General features: G+C 57.0%; 1 protein-coding gene across 1 annotated transcript; it reads left to right on the plus strand.

The window, feature by feature from the left end:
- The first annotated feature begins 995 nt into the window (after positions 1-995).
- Positions 996-17,233, plus strand: SALL1 (spalt like transcription factor 1). The gene is given in 4 exon segments (XM_079759897.1): positions 996-1,980; positions 1,982-2,000; positions 10,937-14,355; positions 15,493-17,233. Coding segments are annotated over 4 exon segments (3,936 nt in total). The 5' UTR covers positions 996-1,923; the 3' UTR covers positions 15,934-17,233.
- Positions 17,234-20,193: the final 2,960 nt, after the last annotated feature.

Raw genomic sequence — 20,193 nt, forward strand, 5'->3', positions numbered from 1 at the left:
TCGGTGCCCACTTCGCACGAACCGACTGTGGCGCTAGCCAGACTCAAGGGCGCTCAAGAATTGGGGCGTCCTTATGAGCCCTCTCCTTTCCCGATCGCGAGATAGGGTAGGGATTGTGTATCTGCAACACCCCCCACCCCGCCTCCCCATCACTCAGCCAAAGTTTAGTTTGTCCTTCGGGCACAGGACTGCGGGAGCCCTGGAGCGAGGAGACCCCGAGGCGCGAGGGGAAGAGCCGGGCTGAGCCGAGGACGGAGCGTCAGGTTCGCAGGCGCCCGAGCCCAGCGGAGGGAGTGCGGGGCCCGGGCTCCCGACTCGGGGCTCTGGGGCGTGGGCAGGGAGGCGGCCTCCCCGCCTGGGGAGATGGAGCTCGTTCGAAAAGTTTGGGTGCCGCGCCTGGCAAGTGCCCGAGGTGCAGGCGAGCTTCCTCGGGGCCAGACAGCTGCGGACAGGGACCCTCCCCGCCGCTCACTCACTCCCGACTCGGCGCGGCCACCTCGTCGCCAGGAGCCTGGGTGCGCCCCCCCCACCCCCAGGCGGAGAGCCCAGGGGTCCTGGGGACTGGTCCGGCCCTGGACTCGGCCAGGCTGGGCCGCGCCTCCCGCGGCCAGGGGCGGGTGGCCGCGTGCAGGGTCAGCGGCGGCCCCTCCCCTCCCCCCGGCTGGAGCTGAACTCGGATCCCAGGCCGGTCCCAGCTCTCCACCCGCCCCGGGCTCGGCGGCGCCACCGCCGCCGCCGCCTCCCCGCGGAGTGACGCGCCCTGTAGCCAACCGGGGCAGGCGGGGGGGGAAGGTCGGGAGGGTTCCTGGGCGGAGCCGGGCCGCCCCTTATCCCACGGGCTCGGGGCTGCTGCTCCCGAAAACTTCAGCCCTAATTGTCCTGGGAATGTCCGAGGTAGAGAAAGGGATCGAGGGAGCCAGCGAGAGGCTGGAGGATCGGGGCTCTTGGAGGAGAATCGGGGTGCCGGGAGAGCTGCCCCTCCCCCCGCCCCCCAAACCCATCACGTTCCCAAACCTTTCCTGGTCCTCTTCTGCGCACCCCGCGAGCCCGGGATCCTGGGGCTGGAGAACTCGGGGCGAAGGAGCGCTGAGCGCGGCGGCGAGCGGGCGGGAGGCTGGGCCGCGGGCGGGAGGCGGACCGGCGTGGGGCTGGCTCTTCCCCACTCGCTTATTTTTTTATGGGTGTGGGGGTGGGCTGCTTTCTGGTGGCTCTTAAAGAAACGAAGGAACACTCACGGAACGGGACTTCAACCCCCACCAATCCCGCCACGGGACTCCCTCCCCCCGCGAGCCGGCACGCCTAGCGCCGGAGTTGGGAAGTTCGCGCGCCCGCAGCCGGGTCCCCAGCCCCCGCCGCCCGGCCCCACCCCCGCCCGGGAGGCTTCATTCCGGGGAGGGCATGCTAATTTGGGTCGGCCCAGCCTGGGATGGGGGGGCGGGGAGAGGCGGTGGAGGGAGGGGGCCGCGGGCCCGGGCGCCCAGGGCGCTGAGGCGAGGCGAGGAGGCCGGCCCCCGGCGGCCGGGCCGCGGAGTCCCCGGCGGCCGCGAAGAGGGTTAACCGAGTGTCGGCGGCGCGGCGCGCAGAGCCGCCCCGCGGCCGGCTTATTGGGCCAGCGCGCGGAGAGACAGGGGTCTGCAGCAAATCACGAACTAATTGATTAAGGCGAGCGGGTTTGAATAGCGCTGGCCGGGTGCCAATCGCCTTTCAAAGAGCCCCTCTATGATTAATCGCAATGCATTATTGATAATCATAATTATAGCAGGACACATGCGCGCTGCGCCCGCGGCCGGGGAGCCGGGGAGGGGGCGGGCGGGCCGGCGGGCGGGGGGAGCCGCCGCCGCCGCCGCCGCTCGATTTCCGTAATTTTGAGAAGATTTTTTTTTAGTAATTTTTTATTCTGCCCCAGCTGATGTTTGAGCCAGCATGTCGCGGAGGAAGCAAGCGAAGCCTCAACATTTCCAATCCGACCCCGAAGTGGCCTCGCTCCCCCCGGCGAGATGGTGAGTGCTCCGGCCCGCGCCGTGGACACACGCGCACACACACGCACTCACACTCACGCACACCCGGGCCCACGCACACGCGGCGGGGCCCCGCACCCATCGCCGCCGCCGCCGCCGCGGCCCCGCTCTCCCGGGCGACTCGGCGCGTTTTCTTTTTTCTTTTCAATTTTCCATTTGCCTTCGGCGGGCTTCCCGCCGCCCCGGGAAGGCAAACACCGCTCCCGGCGGGATCTTTCCGGAGTTGCTGGGTCCTCGCGGGGGAGGAGAGAGGGCGCGCCGGCCTGGCTCCTCCGTCCCGGCTTTTCCGGGGAGCGGAGCCCGGGACCCGCCTGTCGGCGGCCGGGTCCGGCGGGGCGCGAGGGCGGCCCGAGGCCCTCCGCGCCGGCCGTGCGGGGCTCCTGCGCTCCCCGCGCGGCGCCCGGGGGCCCCGGCCAGGCCTCCGCGCCGGGCCCTGCTGCCGGCGGGAAGAAAGTTGACTCCGCGCTCCGCGCCCAACTCCGAGCTGGGGAGCTCCCGCGCCACCCCTCACGCTTCACCTGGGCCTGCGCCGCCTCCCGGGTGCCTTTGGGGGTTCGGAGCTGCTAGAAGATGGGGTCCTGCGTCGGGGCGCCCGCGCCGGACTCGCTGGGGTCGCGGCGGGGTGAAGAGGCGCTCAGCTGCCGGTCGCTCCCGGGATAGTGCGGGCGGCCCGAGGACAGGGTCCGGCTGCCCGAGTGGATTCCCGCATTTTCCTCCCAACACATGCACCCCCACCCCAAGAGAGCTTTCCGTCCGGCGTGCGCCCCCCGAGGACCCTGGTCCCCGTCCTCCCGGAGCCCGAGGTCTCCCGTAGCCCGAGGAGAGGCCCCTGAAACCGACGCACTCGCCTTCCCCCACGGAGGCGGCCGCTGCGGGTCCCGCAGGGAAGGACGAGTCCGGGACAAAGTTTGTGTCCGGGAGCCGCAGCCGAGAGGGGAGCGGTCGGCAGGCCGCTTGGGGGACGGACGGAGGACACCGCGAGTCGCTTCTGGTCCCTGGAGGTGTTTCGCTTTCGGGGCCTCCCGGCTCCCAGGCCGCGCGCCCGAGGCGATGGAGCGGCGCCGGCTCAGCTCCGGGCGGGCGCGCTGGGGGCGGACGAGGGGCCGCCTCCGGGACGAGCCGGGTGTCTGGCGGGACGCTCACGTCCGGGCGGCCTTTTGGGGTGTGCAGGCGGGAGCTGGATCCCCACGGGCTTCCGAAGCTGCCCTCGATCGCACCTCTGTCCCCTGCACTCTGGGCCGCCCGGGCCCCAGGCTCCGGGTCCGTCCCCAGAGGCCTGCTTCTCCTGAGAGGTTGGGGCGCAGGGACCCGCGCCGGGAGGCCGGGGGACGCCCGCTCCCTGCACCCCACCTGGCAGTCGGGACACAGCACCCCTGGCATGGGGGGGGGGGCCTGTAAGAAACCGGGGAGCACTGAGGCCGATCAAGAAAATGATTTCCTATATATTTGTCCCCCGACCCCAGTCCTTCCTCCAGCGGCAAACCTTACCCAAAGTCTCTGGGGTTTCTCAGTCCCCCCTGAGAAGAGTCCCCGAACCCCGCTTTCCAGCCCCGGGGAAGCCGGGTCTGGGAGGTCAGTGGAGGTGAAGTGACCCCAGGCCGCAGCAGCTGCGGCGAATATTTTTCCGGGTTTTCTCAGCTGGTTTCTCTGTCCTCGCCCCCACTCCTCTTCCCTAAAGTTTGGGGGGACCGTCCCTCCGCGCCGCCGGCCCACCGGTGCATCTGACAACGTGTAGAGACAACACCCCGCCAGCCCGGAGGAGCAGGGAGAGTTTTTGGTCTTTTTTGGTAAATCTGTGTAGGTTTTCTACATTTTCCACACACAAAAAAAGAGAAAGAAATTACACTCGGGGTTCGGCGGGGAGAACCGGGGCTAGCCTGGCGGTTGGCTGCCTGTCGCCTTTCGGAACCCTGAACGTTTAATGGTGAGGGCTTCCCATAAAGCCAGGCATGAAAGGGGTCCGCTGCCTCTTCCCATTATTATTTATTAGGACTTTTTTTAGTTTATTTGAGCTTAGAGGTAAGTTCATTAAGTCACTGAGTCAAGTTTCCTTTTCTTTTTTCTTTCTTTTTTCTTCCTTTTCTTTTCTTTCTTTTTTTTTTTTTTCTCTTTTTATCCCCAAAGCTGCGGCTTCATTGTCCTAAGAAGCTGTAAACGGGGGCCCTTTCTCACCTTCCCCCCCCCTTTCTCCGGGGCAGTAAATGGGTTTAGGTGGTGGCTGTTCTCACATGGCTGAACAATAAGTTGGGGAGAGGCTGCCCACAGGGTAGAGCCTGTAAGAGGGTTACAGGATTTAGTGTGTTGTAATAATATTAGTACACAGCTAATCCTCCTCCGGGTCTGCCGCACAGGAGGGCCCTGCACAGGCCGCGGCTGCTGCTTTGGGGCCCCGGGCGAGGGACACGGAGCCAAGAGTTTGTGACACATCTCAAAGTTCCCTTCGAAAAGCCACCGCCGGGCCCACAGAAGAGTAGCCATCTCGATCCCACACCCACACAGACACACACACACAGACACACACCCGTCAAGCACTTGTTAGTTTGGGGGTTTTCTGTGTAAGGGCTCTAGTTGGGTTTTTTGTTTTTGTTTTTTGTTAATAAAAGAATAACGTGGTTCCTTTTTCTTCTATCTTGAAATGGTCTCCCAGGATGCCACATGAAATATGGAAGGTCCATCCCACCTTTAAACCTAGCCCCCATGCTCGGGTCCCACGCTGGTCCTTCCACTTTTTAGGACTTCTGCCTAGAGTGGGACCTACAAACGTGTGTGGACCCCACTTCCAGTAGCCAAGCGACTCCCCAGGTTGTGGGCAGCCGGGGCCAGTACTGTGTGCCATGCATGTATGTGTTTGCATGTCTGTGTGTGTGCGTGTGCGCGCGTGTGCGCGCATACAAAGAAACCCCGAGTCATGCTGGACAGCCACACGAATAACTTCATTGGAACAAGTTCAAGAAAACAAGATTATTTTGGTCAATCTTACAGTGTTCACCTTTTAATTCTATTTCCGTGAGGCGGAGGGACCAGGACCCCCTCAGAGAAACCTGGGCATTTTTCTGTCTCTTCTGAAACCAAGATGATGGCAAATAGGATTTGTCTCGTGGGTGATATTCAACAAGTCTTGAGCTGCTTGTAGGAAGATGACTGCGTTGCAGAAAGTATTTACCGAGATAAGTAATTCTGAGGGAAGGGAGTGTTGGAATCTAATGATTTTCTTCTATGTGGGTTTTTACCAGAAATGTCGATTTCATGTGTGTGTGTGTGTGTGGTAGGTTTTTCTTCCTTGGGTGGTGTTTTTAAGATTCCTGTAACTACATGGATGGCCCATTCATACTCCATTCATTGAGTAAGAAAGAATTTTGGTGCTTAGAGGTTCTTGTTTTGCTTTTCCCAAGGAAGAGATACCATTGGAAGAAAGATAAAAAACCATCATGAACTGCAGATAAAACATTGACTGTCATGTAAAGTAGCATAAAAATCCTCCTATTTATATTAATAATGCAATTCTATTATTTACCAAAGTAATTTCCTCGTCGTGAGCAGCTCAATGGCTGCACATTGATTTCTGGGCCCACAAGGTTAGAGAGAGCTATAATGAATTGGTGTGGTTTAAAAACAAAACAAATAACAAAACAAAAAAACAACACCTGCAAGATAAGGCCTTTGCAAAAGAATTTATGGCTAATCGGGCCTGTGTTTAAGTTGGTGGCATCAGGGGAGATTCTGGGTGAAGAAATGCAAACTGTTAGCGGCTTGGGGGGGCAGCACAGACTCCCTAAAATGTTAAAGATGAACACGCCAGCAGAGGCCTGGGAGACGGTGTGTGTGACGGTGAACTTTGTGACGCTGAACGTCTGGGGGTTTATTTTACATCCAGTTCCTCCCGTCGTTTCTAGTCCAGTTGACGGGTCACGCTTGGGGGACTTCATTCCATTTTTCTCCATGTCTCTGCCAACCGTCCTTTCGAAGGCAGACTCCTTCCTACCTGTGGTTTTTGTTTTTTCTTGTTTCTGTTTTCTAATGTGGAAACCTTCCTGGGAACCTGGGGAAGAAATTGGTAGATGAGTCACCCCCTCAGTTTTTTGAAATTGTTGGAAGCCAAGCTCCATTCCTAATTCGGTTTTTCTAAGACATTGCCTGCAGCAGCTCCCTAGCTGGCCGGGTCTCCCCAGTAGTCTTTTGAGTGCCCAAACTGAAGCAATTGGGCAGGTTAGCCCAGGAGGCCTTCCATTACCCTAAAACTCCCCCACCCCTCCCCCACAGCAGAGCCATCACGTTTGTGGGCCAGGCTTGAGAAAACCTAGACGTGTGGGGGCTGTGTTAACCTTTGCCAGCCCCCTCCCATGCAGAGGTGACAAGGTCCAGGTCATAATATGTCCTCCGGTATCTTCCCAGTGACCCCCAAATTGAGCCTTGCTGGTCACTTAGCAGGAAGTGGGTCGTTTATTTTAGTTTCACCTTATCAGCTTGGCTTCTTTTCCTAACCTTATTCCCCCGGATGCCAGACCCCCAAAGGGGAAGATTGACAGGTCATTCCCATCGCTCCGTTTTACCCTCAAACAACAGGGATTTAGTTTCTGGTGCCTCTGCCAATGTTTACGTAGCCAAAGTTTAGATCTCGCCTTAAGGAGTCTCTCTTTTCCGCGTCACTGGAAGAGCAAAGCCACAAAGAAGTTTCTGAACAAACCCTCGCAACTGGAACCCCATCTAGTGTTCAGTTTGATGCCGCCAAGGGGACGGCGTTTTCCCCCTCCCCACTCCTCGCGTGCCTTGCGTGGGCTCGGGTCCCGGTTTTTAAAAGGAGCGTCCTGTTGCTTCCCCCCCCCGCAAAGATTTCACTTGTATTCTTTCACGCCAGACAGCCTGGTCCCGGGCAGAACACCCAGGGAACTTGGAAGGTGCCGGGAAACGTGTCCTGCGGTCTCTTACCGAGCGGACACTGAAGGCGGACGGAAAACGCACACAGCCTCTGTGGCCGTGTTTTCCGTTTCTTGGGAATTTGAAGCTGGACATTTAGGTTCAGGCTTTTCCCAGGTCTGTGCCAACCATTAAAAAAAAAAAAGACCAACCCATCAAAAATGTTCGCGACTGGCCCACGCAAAAGGAAGAGGCTGTTAGAGTGACCTGGAGCGCGGGGCGGGGGGGGGGGGGGGTGGGGGGGGGCGGGCAGGGGGTGCGCTTTCTGAGGGGCTCCGAGAAGAAAACCAAGCGTGGCCGAATGCTGTGTTGTTTGGTTTGGGTTTTTGTTTTTGTTTTTACCCTGGCTGGCTAGCCCTTTCTGTGTGGGACATAGTTTTATTTTTGTGTTCTCGGTAGACAGATATCCTGGAACACTTCAATTTTCTGCCTCCTATGCTGCAGTGTTTGGTTCAGATGAGGAAAAACTGGCACATTGGAATTGGGCAGCAAGTACCTACGTAGTATAACAAGAAAAAACATGTGGGATTTTAGTATACATTGGATGGAGCTATATAAGTTCACCCTTCCTTCTCTCCCCTCACCCCCCGCCCCCCCCCCAAAAAAAAAACACACCAGAAAATTCCAGATATTTTTGTGTGTGTCCATACTTAAAAAAAAACACGACTCCTTCTTGAATCTTCCTGTCTGACCAGGATTACAAAATTAGATTAATTTGCATGCAAAATCCATAGCAAAGGGGCTGGCATGTCATTTTCACCACAGCACGGGGGACAAGGCAACTGTATTTACTCTAATGGGGTCACCAGTTGCAATTCTGTAACAGATTATTTAGAGATACGAGGTAGCAGACAGTTGGAAAAATGAATTAGAGCATGTTAGTTTGTGTGTGTGTGTGTGTGTGTGTGTATCTTATTTCGACTTAAACTATCCCCTTTAGTAGTTCAAGATTCAAACTAGTCCTCGTGTTTTATTGGAATTGTGTTCAGAATGCAGATGGATTTAAAGTTAAGAACTATTACAGTGTAGCGACACCTGCTTTTGAAATAAATCAAAATAGATACCAGAAAAAAAATTTTTTTTCGGTGTTCATAAACATCAGGAAATTAAATTAGTTGCCTCTCCAAGGGAGATCAAATGTCAGATTATTAAAATGTTGCGAAAACCCAAGCTAAAGTCTGAGCAGCTCTTTAACACAGCCTCTTTCTTCACCGCCAGCAGGCATTTATTTTCAGCGTCTCCCATCTCCCGTCCCGTTTAGCACCATCTTAAATATAAAACTGTTCAGGTTGAAAAACTTGAACATTCTCAAGTAAATCTCACAGCAGCACCAATGTAGAACTCGAGCCCAGGAAAGGAAGTAATGACCGGCTAAAGTCCTGTAAAGTAACCTTCTTTTTATTTTCTCTCGATATTATGAGAATATCAGATGTTTGCAAGTTACAAAGAATTAAAATGCCCTTTAATCGTGAGCACAGATGTGCTAAATATTTGAAGCGACGACATTGTAATGTGTACAATTGATGGAGTCAGTTTTCTGATTTCCCTTGCTAGTTATTTAGTTCTGAATCTGTCATTATTTGTCTAAGCCCAGCTGACCAAGCAAAACTGTGTTTTAAAGTGGCTTTATGTTTTGATAAATGTGAGCTGGTTGAAAAGTATTTTCCACTGAATGCAGAGCTTAATAGAACATGCTGACATAATAGTTTTAATGCATTTTGTTGAAAATGTGTGAACAAACAGAATAGCTTTTGTTCCTTCATAATTGGCTGTAAAAGTAGATGGAAACATAACCATTACATATGGAAATGTGCAAAGAGAAGGAAATAACATTTCTGTTGAATATATTAGGAACTGCATTTCCTCGTTTAAAATAAGCATCCGAAATGGATGCGTCATTTAAAACTGGTTGTCAAAATACTAAGAAATTTTTTGTCACATTATTTTTGTCCCAAGTTAAGCAACATAACTTGAGCAAAATTCGTTTAATATTTTGTTTACATTATTTTAAGGCAGGGATGGAGAGAGAGAAAAAAAACTGCTTAAAACGGCACCTCGAATGTGCACAGGAATCCGTGGCCAATTAGGATGATTAGACATTAAATTAAAACAGAGTCATTATTGGTGTTCGCTGCCACCACTAAGATGTGCTGGGTATTGTTAATGCATTTTGCACCCTACCCTCGTGGAGATTAAAAGATGGGAATTAGGGAAGCCAGCGTGTTAAGTGTAACTTAGCTCCTCAAATAACACTCTCCGGGAATAAAGTGCGCACACATTTGGTTTCCTTGAGCAGGGCTTCTGACCAACTCCGCATCACTGAAGGCCAATAGACTCGAGGCGTTTTCAGAAGTTTAGTATTTAGGTATTAATTATGTTTTCTGGAATGCCAAACCGCTCAAGCCCTTTTTTTTTTTTTTTTTTTTTTTGTATGTTCACTACAAAAAAAAAGGCAAACGGCTGGCTCTTTGGAGTTGACTCTGAGTTTACTGAAAAAGCATTTTGATTTTGCGTTTATTCAGATTCACAATTAGCCTCTCTCTCTCTCTCTCTTTCTCTCTCTCCCTCCCTCCCTCCCTGCAAGTTTTCTGGGGGATTCAATTTGGAAGTCATGGAAACTGACTATTATCTGACTCCGTTCGGCAGAAAAGCATGCAGGGAGGTAATCCTTGAATTAAACAGTTTCCCCAGCCCCCGGAGATGGCCACACACCATTCGTACAGCCGAAGTTGGTGTTCCCCGTGATGGGAGACAATGGGATGCCGGCCGGCCTGTGAATAGGACAGGCGCTTCCCGTTGGAGAGTTTTATGTTGAATTTACAAATGGATCTGAGTGAGAAGAAATCTGAGCAACCGGTGGAGATGCACATGAAATAAAGGGGATTTTTTTGATACTGAAAGGTCCAGGACAATCTGTTCAACAATTGGTAACAGGGAAGCGCAAACTGTGTGTGTGTGTGTGTGTGTGTGTGTGTGTGTGTGTGTGTGTGTGTGTGTTTCCCCCCAAGGCATTTAGACCAGGAGAGAGGCAAAGCGTCTCCAAACTCTTAAAACCAGGAATTGTTTCTCCCCGGTCCCCCTTCAAGCACATCTTTCTTGAAGTTGATGTTTAATCAGAAATGTAAATCTCCACCAGCTTTGGAGATAGAAAGAGCCCTTTGGGTGAAATGTTTGAGGCGCAGTGTGGCCACACGGGGGGCCTCATGATGGATAGTCCTTGCTTTAATTTTAAAGCTCAGTGTGCCACGGGGTGATACACAGATGCCAGGCGGGACTTGTCGCGGGTTCTGATCCTTGGGCTTCTCTTCGTTGCGTGTGCGTGTGCGTGCGTGTGTGTGTGTGTGTGCATGTGTGTGTGTTGCTTTCTCTTTTCTACCCGGTTGTGTGGAGGATTTGTTGCGGGCACGACCACAGAGTGTTTGTCACGGATCTGGCTGAGCTGGGGCTCTGGGTGGGGGCAGGCAGGTGAGTCCCAGGTTGTCCGTCGGCGGGTGGGTGCTATGCATTTCTTGTCTCCTTGTCAACCGCTGACTGGAACCCGAACGGCTACAGAGGAGTTTAGTGACAGAACCACCTGTCACAGGTATGTTGGCACCGGGTGAAAAGGAATAAGGTTGACAGGAGCGCCGGGGCCTAGTAGGTCCTCCGAGGGGCCGCGGGGCCCTCCCCGGGTGAGTGGACGGTCCGGCGTGTGAGGGATTGGCGATCGATGCTGCGCTACGGGATGGCATCAGGCGCCCTGTCTTCGGGCCGTCGTAGCTTCTGTTTTGATGGATTGTCTGAAGGCCGTGGCCCTCGGAGGTGCCAGATGGCTAGGGACGCCGCCAGCGTCCTTACAGCGCCGTGCGGACGTCCGGAGGTCCTGGTGGCTGGGTGTCGGCAGGGGCCGCGGTTTCGAGCTCGCAGGTAGCCCCGCGATGGACCGACCACCTCTGTCTCGGGTTTGAGGTCCCAGGGGACGGCGCCCGGCTTCCTTCCTAACCCGCTCCCTTTGGTGTTGGCAGGACACGCGGAGAAGGAACAGCCCCGCCACCGCACCAAGAGCAAGGACGCCCACGTGTGCGGCCGGTGCTGCGCCGAGTTCTTCGAGCTGTCGGACCTCCTGCTCCACAAGAAGAACTGCACCAAGAACCAGCTCGTGCTGATCGTCAGCGAGAGCCCCGCCTCCCCGCCCGGCACCTTCTCCCCCAGCCCCCCTCCCGAGACCCCCGGGGAACACGTGAATGACACGCCTAGCAAAACAGATCGAGGGGACGGTGGCGAGCTCCCGGAACCCCGCGGGCCGGACGGGGACGGGGACGGGTCCATGGAGGTGGAGGCCCCGGGGGCCGACCAGGGCGGCGGCGGCGGCCCTCCCAGCGGCAGCCACGCCGGCGGCGGCCCCGGCGGCTCCTCCACGGGTACCTCAGCGATCACAACCTCTCTACCTCAGCCCGGGGACCTGGCGGCGCTGGGCAGCTTCTCCGTGATCAACAGCAACGTCATCATCGAGAACCTGCAGAGCACCAAGGTGGCCGTGGCCCAGTTCTCGCAGGAGGCGCGGGGCGGGGGGGCGGCGGGGGCCAAGCCGGCCGTGCCCGCGCTCATGGAGCAGCTCCTGGCGCTGCAGCAGCAGCAGATCCACCAGCTGCAGCTGATCGAGCAGATCCGCCACCAGATCCTGCTGCTGGCCTCGCAGAACGCAGACTTGCCAACGTCGGGTCCCTCCCAAGGTCCTTTGCGAACATCTGCCAACCCCTTGTCCACGCTGAGCTCCCATTTGTCCCAGCAGCTGGCAGCTGCCGCCGGGTTAGCGCAGAGCCTGGCCAGCCAGTCGGCCAGCATCGGCGGCCTGAAGCAGTTGCCCCCGGCCCAGCTACCTCAGAGCGGCCCTGGCCACACCATCGTCCCACCCCACGGCAGCGCTTCTCCCCACGTGAGCATCTTGGCCACGGCGGCGACCACCCCGTCCTCGGAGAGGGCGGCCCCGGGCGCCGGCTCCTCCCACGCCGGCAGCCCCGCGGTGGTCTCGGCGGCCTCCTCACCAGCTTTCGCAATAAGCAGCTTGTTAAGCCCCGTGTCCAATCCACTTCTACCTCAGCCGGCCCCCGCCAGCGCCGTGTTCCCCAGCCCTCTGCCCAACGTGGGCACGACCGCCGAGGACCTGAACCCCTTGTCGGCCTTGGCCCAGCAAAGGAAGAGCAAGCCGCCCGGCGTCGCGGCCTTCGAGGCCAAGAGCGCTTCGGACGAGGCGTTCTTCAAACACAAGTGCAGGTTCTGCGCCAAGGTCTTCGGCAGCGACAGTGCCTTGCAGATCCACCTGCGCTCCCACACGGGCGAGCGGCCCTTCAAGTGCAACATCTGCGGGAACAGGTTCTCCACCAAGGGCAACCTCAAGGTCCACTTCCAGCGCCACAAGGAGAAGTACCCCCACATCCAGATGAACCCCTACCCCGTGCCCGAGCACCTGGACAACATCCCCACCAGCACCGGCATCCCCTACGGCATGTCCATCCCCCCCGAAAAGCCCGTCACCAGCTGGCTGGACACCAAGCCCGTCCTGCCCACCCTCACCACGTCGGTGGGCCTGCCGCTGCCCCCCACCCTCCCCAGCCTCACCCCTTTCATCAAGACCGAGGAGCCGGCCCCCATCCCCATCAGCCGCTCCTCCGCCAGCCCCCCGGGCTCTGTCAAAAGCGACTCTGGGGCCCCCGAGCCAGCCCCAAGAAACCCGGGTGGGCTCCCGGAGGAAGCCGAGGGGTCCACGGGGCCGCCCTCCGGTGGCAAAAGCGAAGAGAGCGGCGTGGTCGCCGGCTCCGCCCCAGCGGCGGGCAGCGGCGCCCTGAGCTCCCCGACGGCGGACGGCGGCCCGCCCGGCGCCGCCGCGTTCACCAACCCTCTGCTGCCGCTCATGTCCGAGCAGTTCAAGGCCAACTTTCCTTTCGGGGGCCTCTTGGACTCCACGCCGGCCTCCGAGACGTCCAAGCTGCAGCAGCTGGTGGAGAACATCGACAGGAAGGCGGCGGACCCCAACGAGTGCGTCATCTGCCACCGCGTGCTGAGCTGCCAGAGCGCCCTCAAGATGCACTACCGCACGCACACCGGGGAGCGGCCCTTCAAGTGCAAGGTCTGCGGGCGCGCCTTCACCACCAAGGGCAACCTCAAGACCCACTACAGCGTGCACCGCGCCGTGCCCCCGCTGCGCGTGCAGCACTCCTGCCCCATCTGCCAGAAGAAGTTCACCAACGCCGTGGTCCTGCAGCAGCACATCCGCATGCACATGGGCGGCCAGATCCCCAACACGCCCGTGCCCGACGGCTACCCCGAGTCCATGGGCTCCGACACCGGCTCCTTCGACGAGAAGAACTTCGACGACGTGGACAACTTCTCCGACGAAAACATGGACGACTGTCCCGAGGGCAGCATCCCCGACACGCCCAGGTCGGCGGACGCCTCCCAGGACAGCCTGTCGTCCTCGCCGCTGCCCCTGGAGGTGTCCAGCATCGCCGCCTTGGAGAACCAGATGAAGATGATCAACGCCGGCCTGGCCGAGCAGCTGCAGGCCAGCCTGAAGGCCGTGGAGAACGGCTCGGTCGAGGGCGACGTCCTGACCAACGACTCGTCCTCCTTGGGGGGCGACGTGGAGAGCCAGAGCGCGGGCAGCCCGGCCATCTCCGAGTCCACCTCCTCCATGCAGGCTCTGTCCCCCTCCAGCGGCGCCCCGGACTTCCGCAAGTCGCCCGGCGCCGAGGAGAAGCCGCCCAGAGCGGGCCCGGGCGAGTTCGCCAACGGCCTGTCTCCCACCCCCGTGAACGGCGGGGCTCTGGACCTGACCTCGAGCCACGCGGAGAAGATCATCAAGGAAGATTCCCTGGGGCTCCTGTTCCCGTTCCGGGACCGGGGCAAGTTTAAGAACACGGCTTGCGACATTTGTGGCAAAACGTTTGCTTGTCAGAGTGCCTTGGACATTCACTACCGGAGTCATACCAAAGAGAGACCCTTCATTTGCACAGTCTGCAGCCGCGGCTTCTCCACCAAGGGCAACCTGAAGCAGCACATGCTGACCCACCAGATGCGCGACCTCCCCTCCCAGCTCTTCGAGCCCAGCTCCAGCCTTGGCCCCAGTCAGAACCCGGCGGGGATGCCCCCCGCCAACCCCTTGTCGTCGCTCATCAAAACCGAGGTCAACGGCTTCGTGCACGTCCCTCCTCAGGACAGTAAGGACCCCCCCGCCGGCCACGTCCCCCCCGGGCCCTCCGCCACGTCCCCGGTGCTGCTGCCGGCCCTGCCCCGGAGGACCCCCAAGCAGCACTACTGCAACACGTGCGGCAAGACCTTCTCCTCGTCCAGCGCCCTGCAGATCCACGAGCGGACTCACACCGGCGAGAAGCCCTTCGCCTGTACTATTTGCGGGAGAGCGTTCACGACAAAAGGCAATCTGAAGGTACCTCTGCCCGCCGGCACCTCCCAGGCCACCCCTCGGCCCTCCCTCTCTCAGGTGGCCTGTCGATGTCTGTAATGCATGCTCCCCGGTTCAGCAGCCCAGGCCCCTCGGGGGACAGAGCCCGCCCTCCGGGCAGCCCACTGCACACGTGTGGCAGCTCGTGGGGAAGTGGCGGCTGTGTGGGTGGGGCTCGTGGCAGGGACCAGGCCGGGCTGCAGCTGGCGGAGGGTCGCGTGCATCGAATCATTGGGTACCTGAGCGAAACAGCGGCCCGTCTCCCTTGTCTCGTTAAGTGCACCAAATGAACGGCTTCACCTACCGGGGACGACAGCCCGGTTGCCATGGGGTATTGATTAAAGCCTCCACGGGGCCTGTGGGCCGCCCTGATCGCTTAATAATTGCAGCTCTCCGCGGCCCGTGCACCTCCTGTTCGTAGCCACGCGGGCCGGCACGGTTTCTTTTTCCAAGCACGGCAGCGTCAGCCCTCCGCTCACGGGCATTATGACAATCAGTGAGGCAACACTGCCTTCTGATATGTGTTGGAAAGCGAGCAAATGTGCTTCCATTCTGGAGCAGCAGTTGAGCGGCTCCCTGTGTCCATATTCCTGTTGACAGAGGATGTCCCCGGAGAGCGCTGCCAGTAATGCGAGAGGAATAATGGCTTTCTGGCGTTTTCTCTCCGTGCACGGGGCCCTCCGACGGGCCATCAGCGAGGGGTACTCTCTTCCCAGCTGAAAAGGACGTTTCTTCCCAGAGTAAAGGGTGTCAGATACAATCCTTACCGTGGCGATGAGAGTGGACATAACAATTCTAACCCTGATCGGCACTCTCTGCGACCGCCTGGCTCGCCAGAGGCCATTATAAGCTAAACGGGGGCAATAAAAACGGAGTGAGTACGGCACGTTTGCCGGGAGCAGGAGAGGCGGCCCGGGCTGCGGGGAGCGCACGGTTATTACCAGTCTTGGGAGCGGACGGTCCCGTTACCTCGTCCGCTGTCTGGCGCGTAATAAGAACAGACATTTCGGCCACTTGCTTTGCTGAGTGCTGTTGGGATGGGAGTTGCAACAGATTCAGCCATTAAGCGTCTCCCTTCCTTTCTCTCTTTCCTTTTCCTTTCCTCTCGCCCTCTCCGTGCAGGTACACATGGGCACCCACATGTGGAACAGCACCCCCGCGCGGCGGGGCCGGCGGCTCTCCGTGGACGGCCCCATGACATTCCTCGGGGGCAATCCCGTCAAGTTCCCCGAAATGTTCCAGAAGGACCTGGCGGCCAGGGCGGGCAGCGGCGACCCCTCCAGTTTCTGGAACCAGTACGCAGCGGCGCTCTCCAACGGGCTGGCCATGAAGGCCAACGAGATCTCCGTCATCCAGAACGGCGGCATCGCCCCCCTGCCCGGCAGCCTGGGCAGCGGGAGCAGCTCGCCCATCAGCGGGCTGACGGGCAACCCCGAGAAGCTCCCGAACTCGGAGCCCAGCGCGCCCCTGGCCGGCCTGGAGAAGATGGCCGGCAGCGAGAACGCCGCCAGCTTCCGCTTCACCCGCTTCCTGGAGGACAGCAAAGAGATCGTCACCAGTTAAAGCGACGCCGGCCCGAGACCCCGGCCTCCCCGCCCAAGCCTCCTCCTCGCCCCATGGCCCACCCCCCCCTCCTCGGGTCCCCCCAGATCTCGGAACTACTTCCCCATGATGAAGACATTCTTTTGTACCTTGTTCCACTTCTAGAGTTCTAAGAAAGCTTATTTATTAGCGATATAACCTCGCTTTGCAGACAGAATTGCAAGCGTTAACTTTGGTCTTCTGTATTTGGGACTAAATACTAATTGACTAGAGTGCTGTAAACTTGCTGTAACATTTATGGCAATTGCAAAGTTGCCCTGCTAGGCGGTCTTAATCTGGCATTAACTTATTTTCTATATCCAGTTTAATATGAATCCGGTGTGGGTGCCATGCCCCGTGATGCATTAGGTCTCTAATAAAGTCTGTATATAAATGTACACTTTGATCCTGCTGGGACATTTTCTCAGCAAACGCATTGTCTCATCTTCCGAAAACAGAATTAAGGTAAAGGACTAAGACGTACAGACTGAATAGTGTGGTTCTTTGAAAGGTTTGGGGTTTGTTTTTTTTCGTGGTTTTTTTTTTTTTTTTTTTTTGGTTTGGGGTTTTTGTTTGTTTTGCCTTTTTTAAAAAATTTTTATCCTAAAATTCAACCTGTTTTTTTTTCTTTTGTAGATTTAACCATTTCCGTTCTGAACTGCTCTTTGTATTGTGCTTTTTACTTGAGTCGTCCTGGGTGTTCATAGGTTTCTGTACAATAAGAAGCACGCCGACTTCTCTAGAGAACATGCAAGTGTTGTTTTGGTAGTGGAAACTGAGACGTAACATTTTTGCCTTGTAGGTGTATCTCTTCACCCTAGCAAACGTGTGCTGGAACTTCCCAATGCTGCTACGTAAAGCATCTTGAACAGCCTTCGACGGAGAAAAAATGTGGATGCTCTTGTGAATAGAGTGAGAAATATCACTTCCATTAAAATGTACATATGTTTCCTTACGCGAGCAAATGGCGTCTTCTTGGTCGGAGAGCGCAGGCCTCGTGGGGGTTTATGTTGTGTTCGGTCTGGAAGGACACTGTTGGACTGCTACATGCACTTTCTTGGAAAGTTGAAAGGAAAGGGGTGGGGGGTCCGATTTCTTTAACATTTAATACTTACTAACAACAGAGATACTGTAATTTTACTCAAGTAATCAAATACATTTTTTTTTTGCAACAGATCAAACCAAATGCCGTGTCTGTGTTTTTAGAGTGCATTTATCCTGGGCCGGGCCCGCGTGCCATTTAACCTTCCCCCAGACACCCGTAAACTGGGTGTGTGCGTGTGCATCGCGCTCTAAGGAAGGAATTGTAAAAGGCAGAAACGGATTTGCATGGGCCTGTGGTTTCTCTTTTCTTTCTCTCTCTCTCTCTCTCTCTCTCTCTTTCTTTCTTTTTCTTTCCTTTTTTTTTTTTTTTTTTTTTTTTTAGTTTGAGGCTCTAGATCTTTCCCCAATAGCTACGACTTGTTGGGCCACTCTTCCTGCAAATCCCCAGCCAAGGAAAAGGGGAAATAAAATAAAATAAAACGCAGAGTTATTCCTGGAGGCTGCGCCCAGCCAGGTGAGTTTCCTTCCGCAGGACCTGCGTTTTCCTTCCTTGGACACTGTGGCTTTGGGGTATTTTTTCCGGAGGCCCGATGCGCAGGGTTACATAATCCGCCTCTGATCCCGCACAGCCCAGCCGGGTCACCAGCACGCGCTTTATGTCGTGGGTCTGGTAGGCATGGAAACACGCGTTTCTGGAAGGAAAAGTCCATATCCCGAAGGATCTATGCGTCCACTTGAATATTTCAACGTCAACATTCCATCGGATTCCTGCTCCCTCCCTCCTGTGGGATGGGCACGTGGTTTTTCCTCCGGGGCACTATTTGGGGTGAGCAAACGGATGGGGTGCAAGGTGCTGTCAGGGGGGCGGTGACCTCCACCCCCCACCCCTGCAGCTTGGGGCCCTGCACCCACTAACGGGGACGCATGGGACCACCTTCCCCTCGAAGTTTCCAGGGGGCGCAGGCCACTTGGGGGCGTCTCCCCCGGCTGGGGGGAGGGGGTGGAACCTGAGTGCGCAGAGCGGGTGAGGCCAGGCCAGCCGGCGCACATTTAAGGGGCGACATTTAAGGGTTCAGATTGGGCGCCCCAGTCACTCCAGCCTCCGCCACACCACCCCCTTGCTCAGGGAGGACAGCAGGGGGTAAGGCCGAATTCTGGCCACAGGTTCCTGTTCTCCGAGGGCCTAAGGGGGCGTGTTCATTGGGAAGGGGCGACCAGACCTTCCCAGGTGGCTGGGCGCGACGTGGACTGGGGGCCTGGCCTACATAGAATAAGAGCTTCTTGTTAAGGGTTGGGGTGCTTCTCCAGAAGCGGCCCCTGAATCCCAGGACCGAGACTGGGGACCTGCTGGGGGTCGGAGAGAGGGCCGCTGGCCACCCGCCATCTGCCACCTAGAGGAACGGCTGACACCGTGCGCCCTGCTCCTCACCCGCCCGCCTTTCCAAAGGCCTGAGTGCATGGCGCCCGCGGCCCCACTGTGCCTCCGCAGGGGCGTTGAGGGGGTCCCCACCTCCGGGTGCGCTCCCGGTCTGAGGGCGAAGAGGGAGGGCGGTCCAGGAGGGGCCAGCGGTCTCTTTCCCTCTAACCACCACCCCCTCCCGCCCAGCCAGAGCAGCTTGTCTTCAGGCAGACTCTGAGGCCACGGAGCCTTAGGAAAAGGTGGGAGGGTCAGGGTCCCTGCACCCCCCTCCCCGACCCCCGCCTCCCCCTCCCCTTCTGTCCCGGCCTCACAGCTACCATGGGCCGGGCGTTTTCTCACCAGCACCTGCCCGCCCTGTCCATGCATCTCCCCGGCCCTGAGCCCTTCCATCCCGGGACGCTCATCCCCTCACGCTCAGCCCCGCTCGCAGGAGAGGAGAAATGGGTTTATGTTAAGGCCCATGTGGGTCCGCACCACCCCCACCCCCACCCCCACCTCACCCCCTCCCGCCAGGCCTCGCCTGCCCCTTCCATCTTTCTCCTTCCGAAGTTTAAGGTGCCTCTAAGTCTTTTGGGGAACCCCCAGAGCCGAGTTTCCTGCGTTGTGGCCGCCTGGAATGAGGACAGCGAACTCCACAAAGGTTTTGAACTCAAAATTAGTCATGTTGGTGACACATTCCCCGCTGCTTTTTTTCTAAGTGAATTGTAAAAATACGGCAAAGTACAGCTTTGTGCCCAGCACGCAAAATTCACCCCTGTGAGCAACTTGTTGGGGTGTTTCTTTCTCTCTGGGTTTTTTAGTAACTGCTTTTCTTTGTCCCACCATGTCACTATCCTCCTCTCACCCTCTTCTCATCCCGTGTCTTTCCTTCCTTATATTCTTAGTGGTTTTTCTTTGCAGCCCCACCATCTCTATTTCCCCTCAACCTTACACACCTACCCTTACACACACACACACACACACACCCCTACCCTTACACACACACACACACCCCTACCCTTACACACACACACACACACCTACCCTTACACACACACACACACACACACACACACACACCTACCCTTACACACACACACACACACACTCACACACCTACCCTTACACACACACACACACTCACACACCTACCCTTACACACACACACACACTCACACACCTACCCTTACACACACACACACACACTCACACACCTACCCTTACACACACACACACACACACACACACACACGAGCTCCCTTCTTTCTAGAAAATGTATTAGAAGAGGCGTTGGTGACTGCCCGGGACCTGGGGAGGAAAAAGGGAGAGCGACCGACGAGACCCCTCAAGCCATGGCTGGGGAGGGCGTGCGTGGGGAGGGCGGTACAGCAGGAGGCGGGCAGGCTCCTGGGACCCACTGGAGAGACCTCAAGCTCCCTGCGTTTTGAGGTTTCCCATCTCCATCCTCATGGGCCAGGGTTAGTCAACTGACTTGAATGGGGGTGGAGGGGAGGGGGGCAGTTGTTGTTGTTTTTTTATTAGAAAAAAAGCCATAGTGTCCACACAGAAAATCCTAAATGATCTGCCGTTGACATGGATTTCGAGCGGTAGGTTATTTGCTTATTGGTTTTGGCGTGTTGTGAATGTCAAGAACGAGAGAACTTAAAAAAAGAAGAAAAAGCTCCCACTCTGTTAAAACTTTGCAGCCCCGTTAGAAAAATAAAGCATCGGCGTCTGCACCAGGAGTTACATGCTCTCCCCCTAATGAAACAAATGTCCGAGGGGGTGACGAAGTGGGG

Source organism: Cnephaeus nilssonii, assembly GCF_951640355.1.
Source record: "Cnephaeus nilssonii genome assembly, chromosome: 20".
Taxonomy (NCBI): domain Eukaryota; kingdom Metazoa; phylum Chordata; class Mammalia; order Chiroptera; family Vespertilionidae; genus Cnephaeus; species Cnephaeus nilssonii.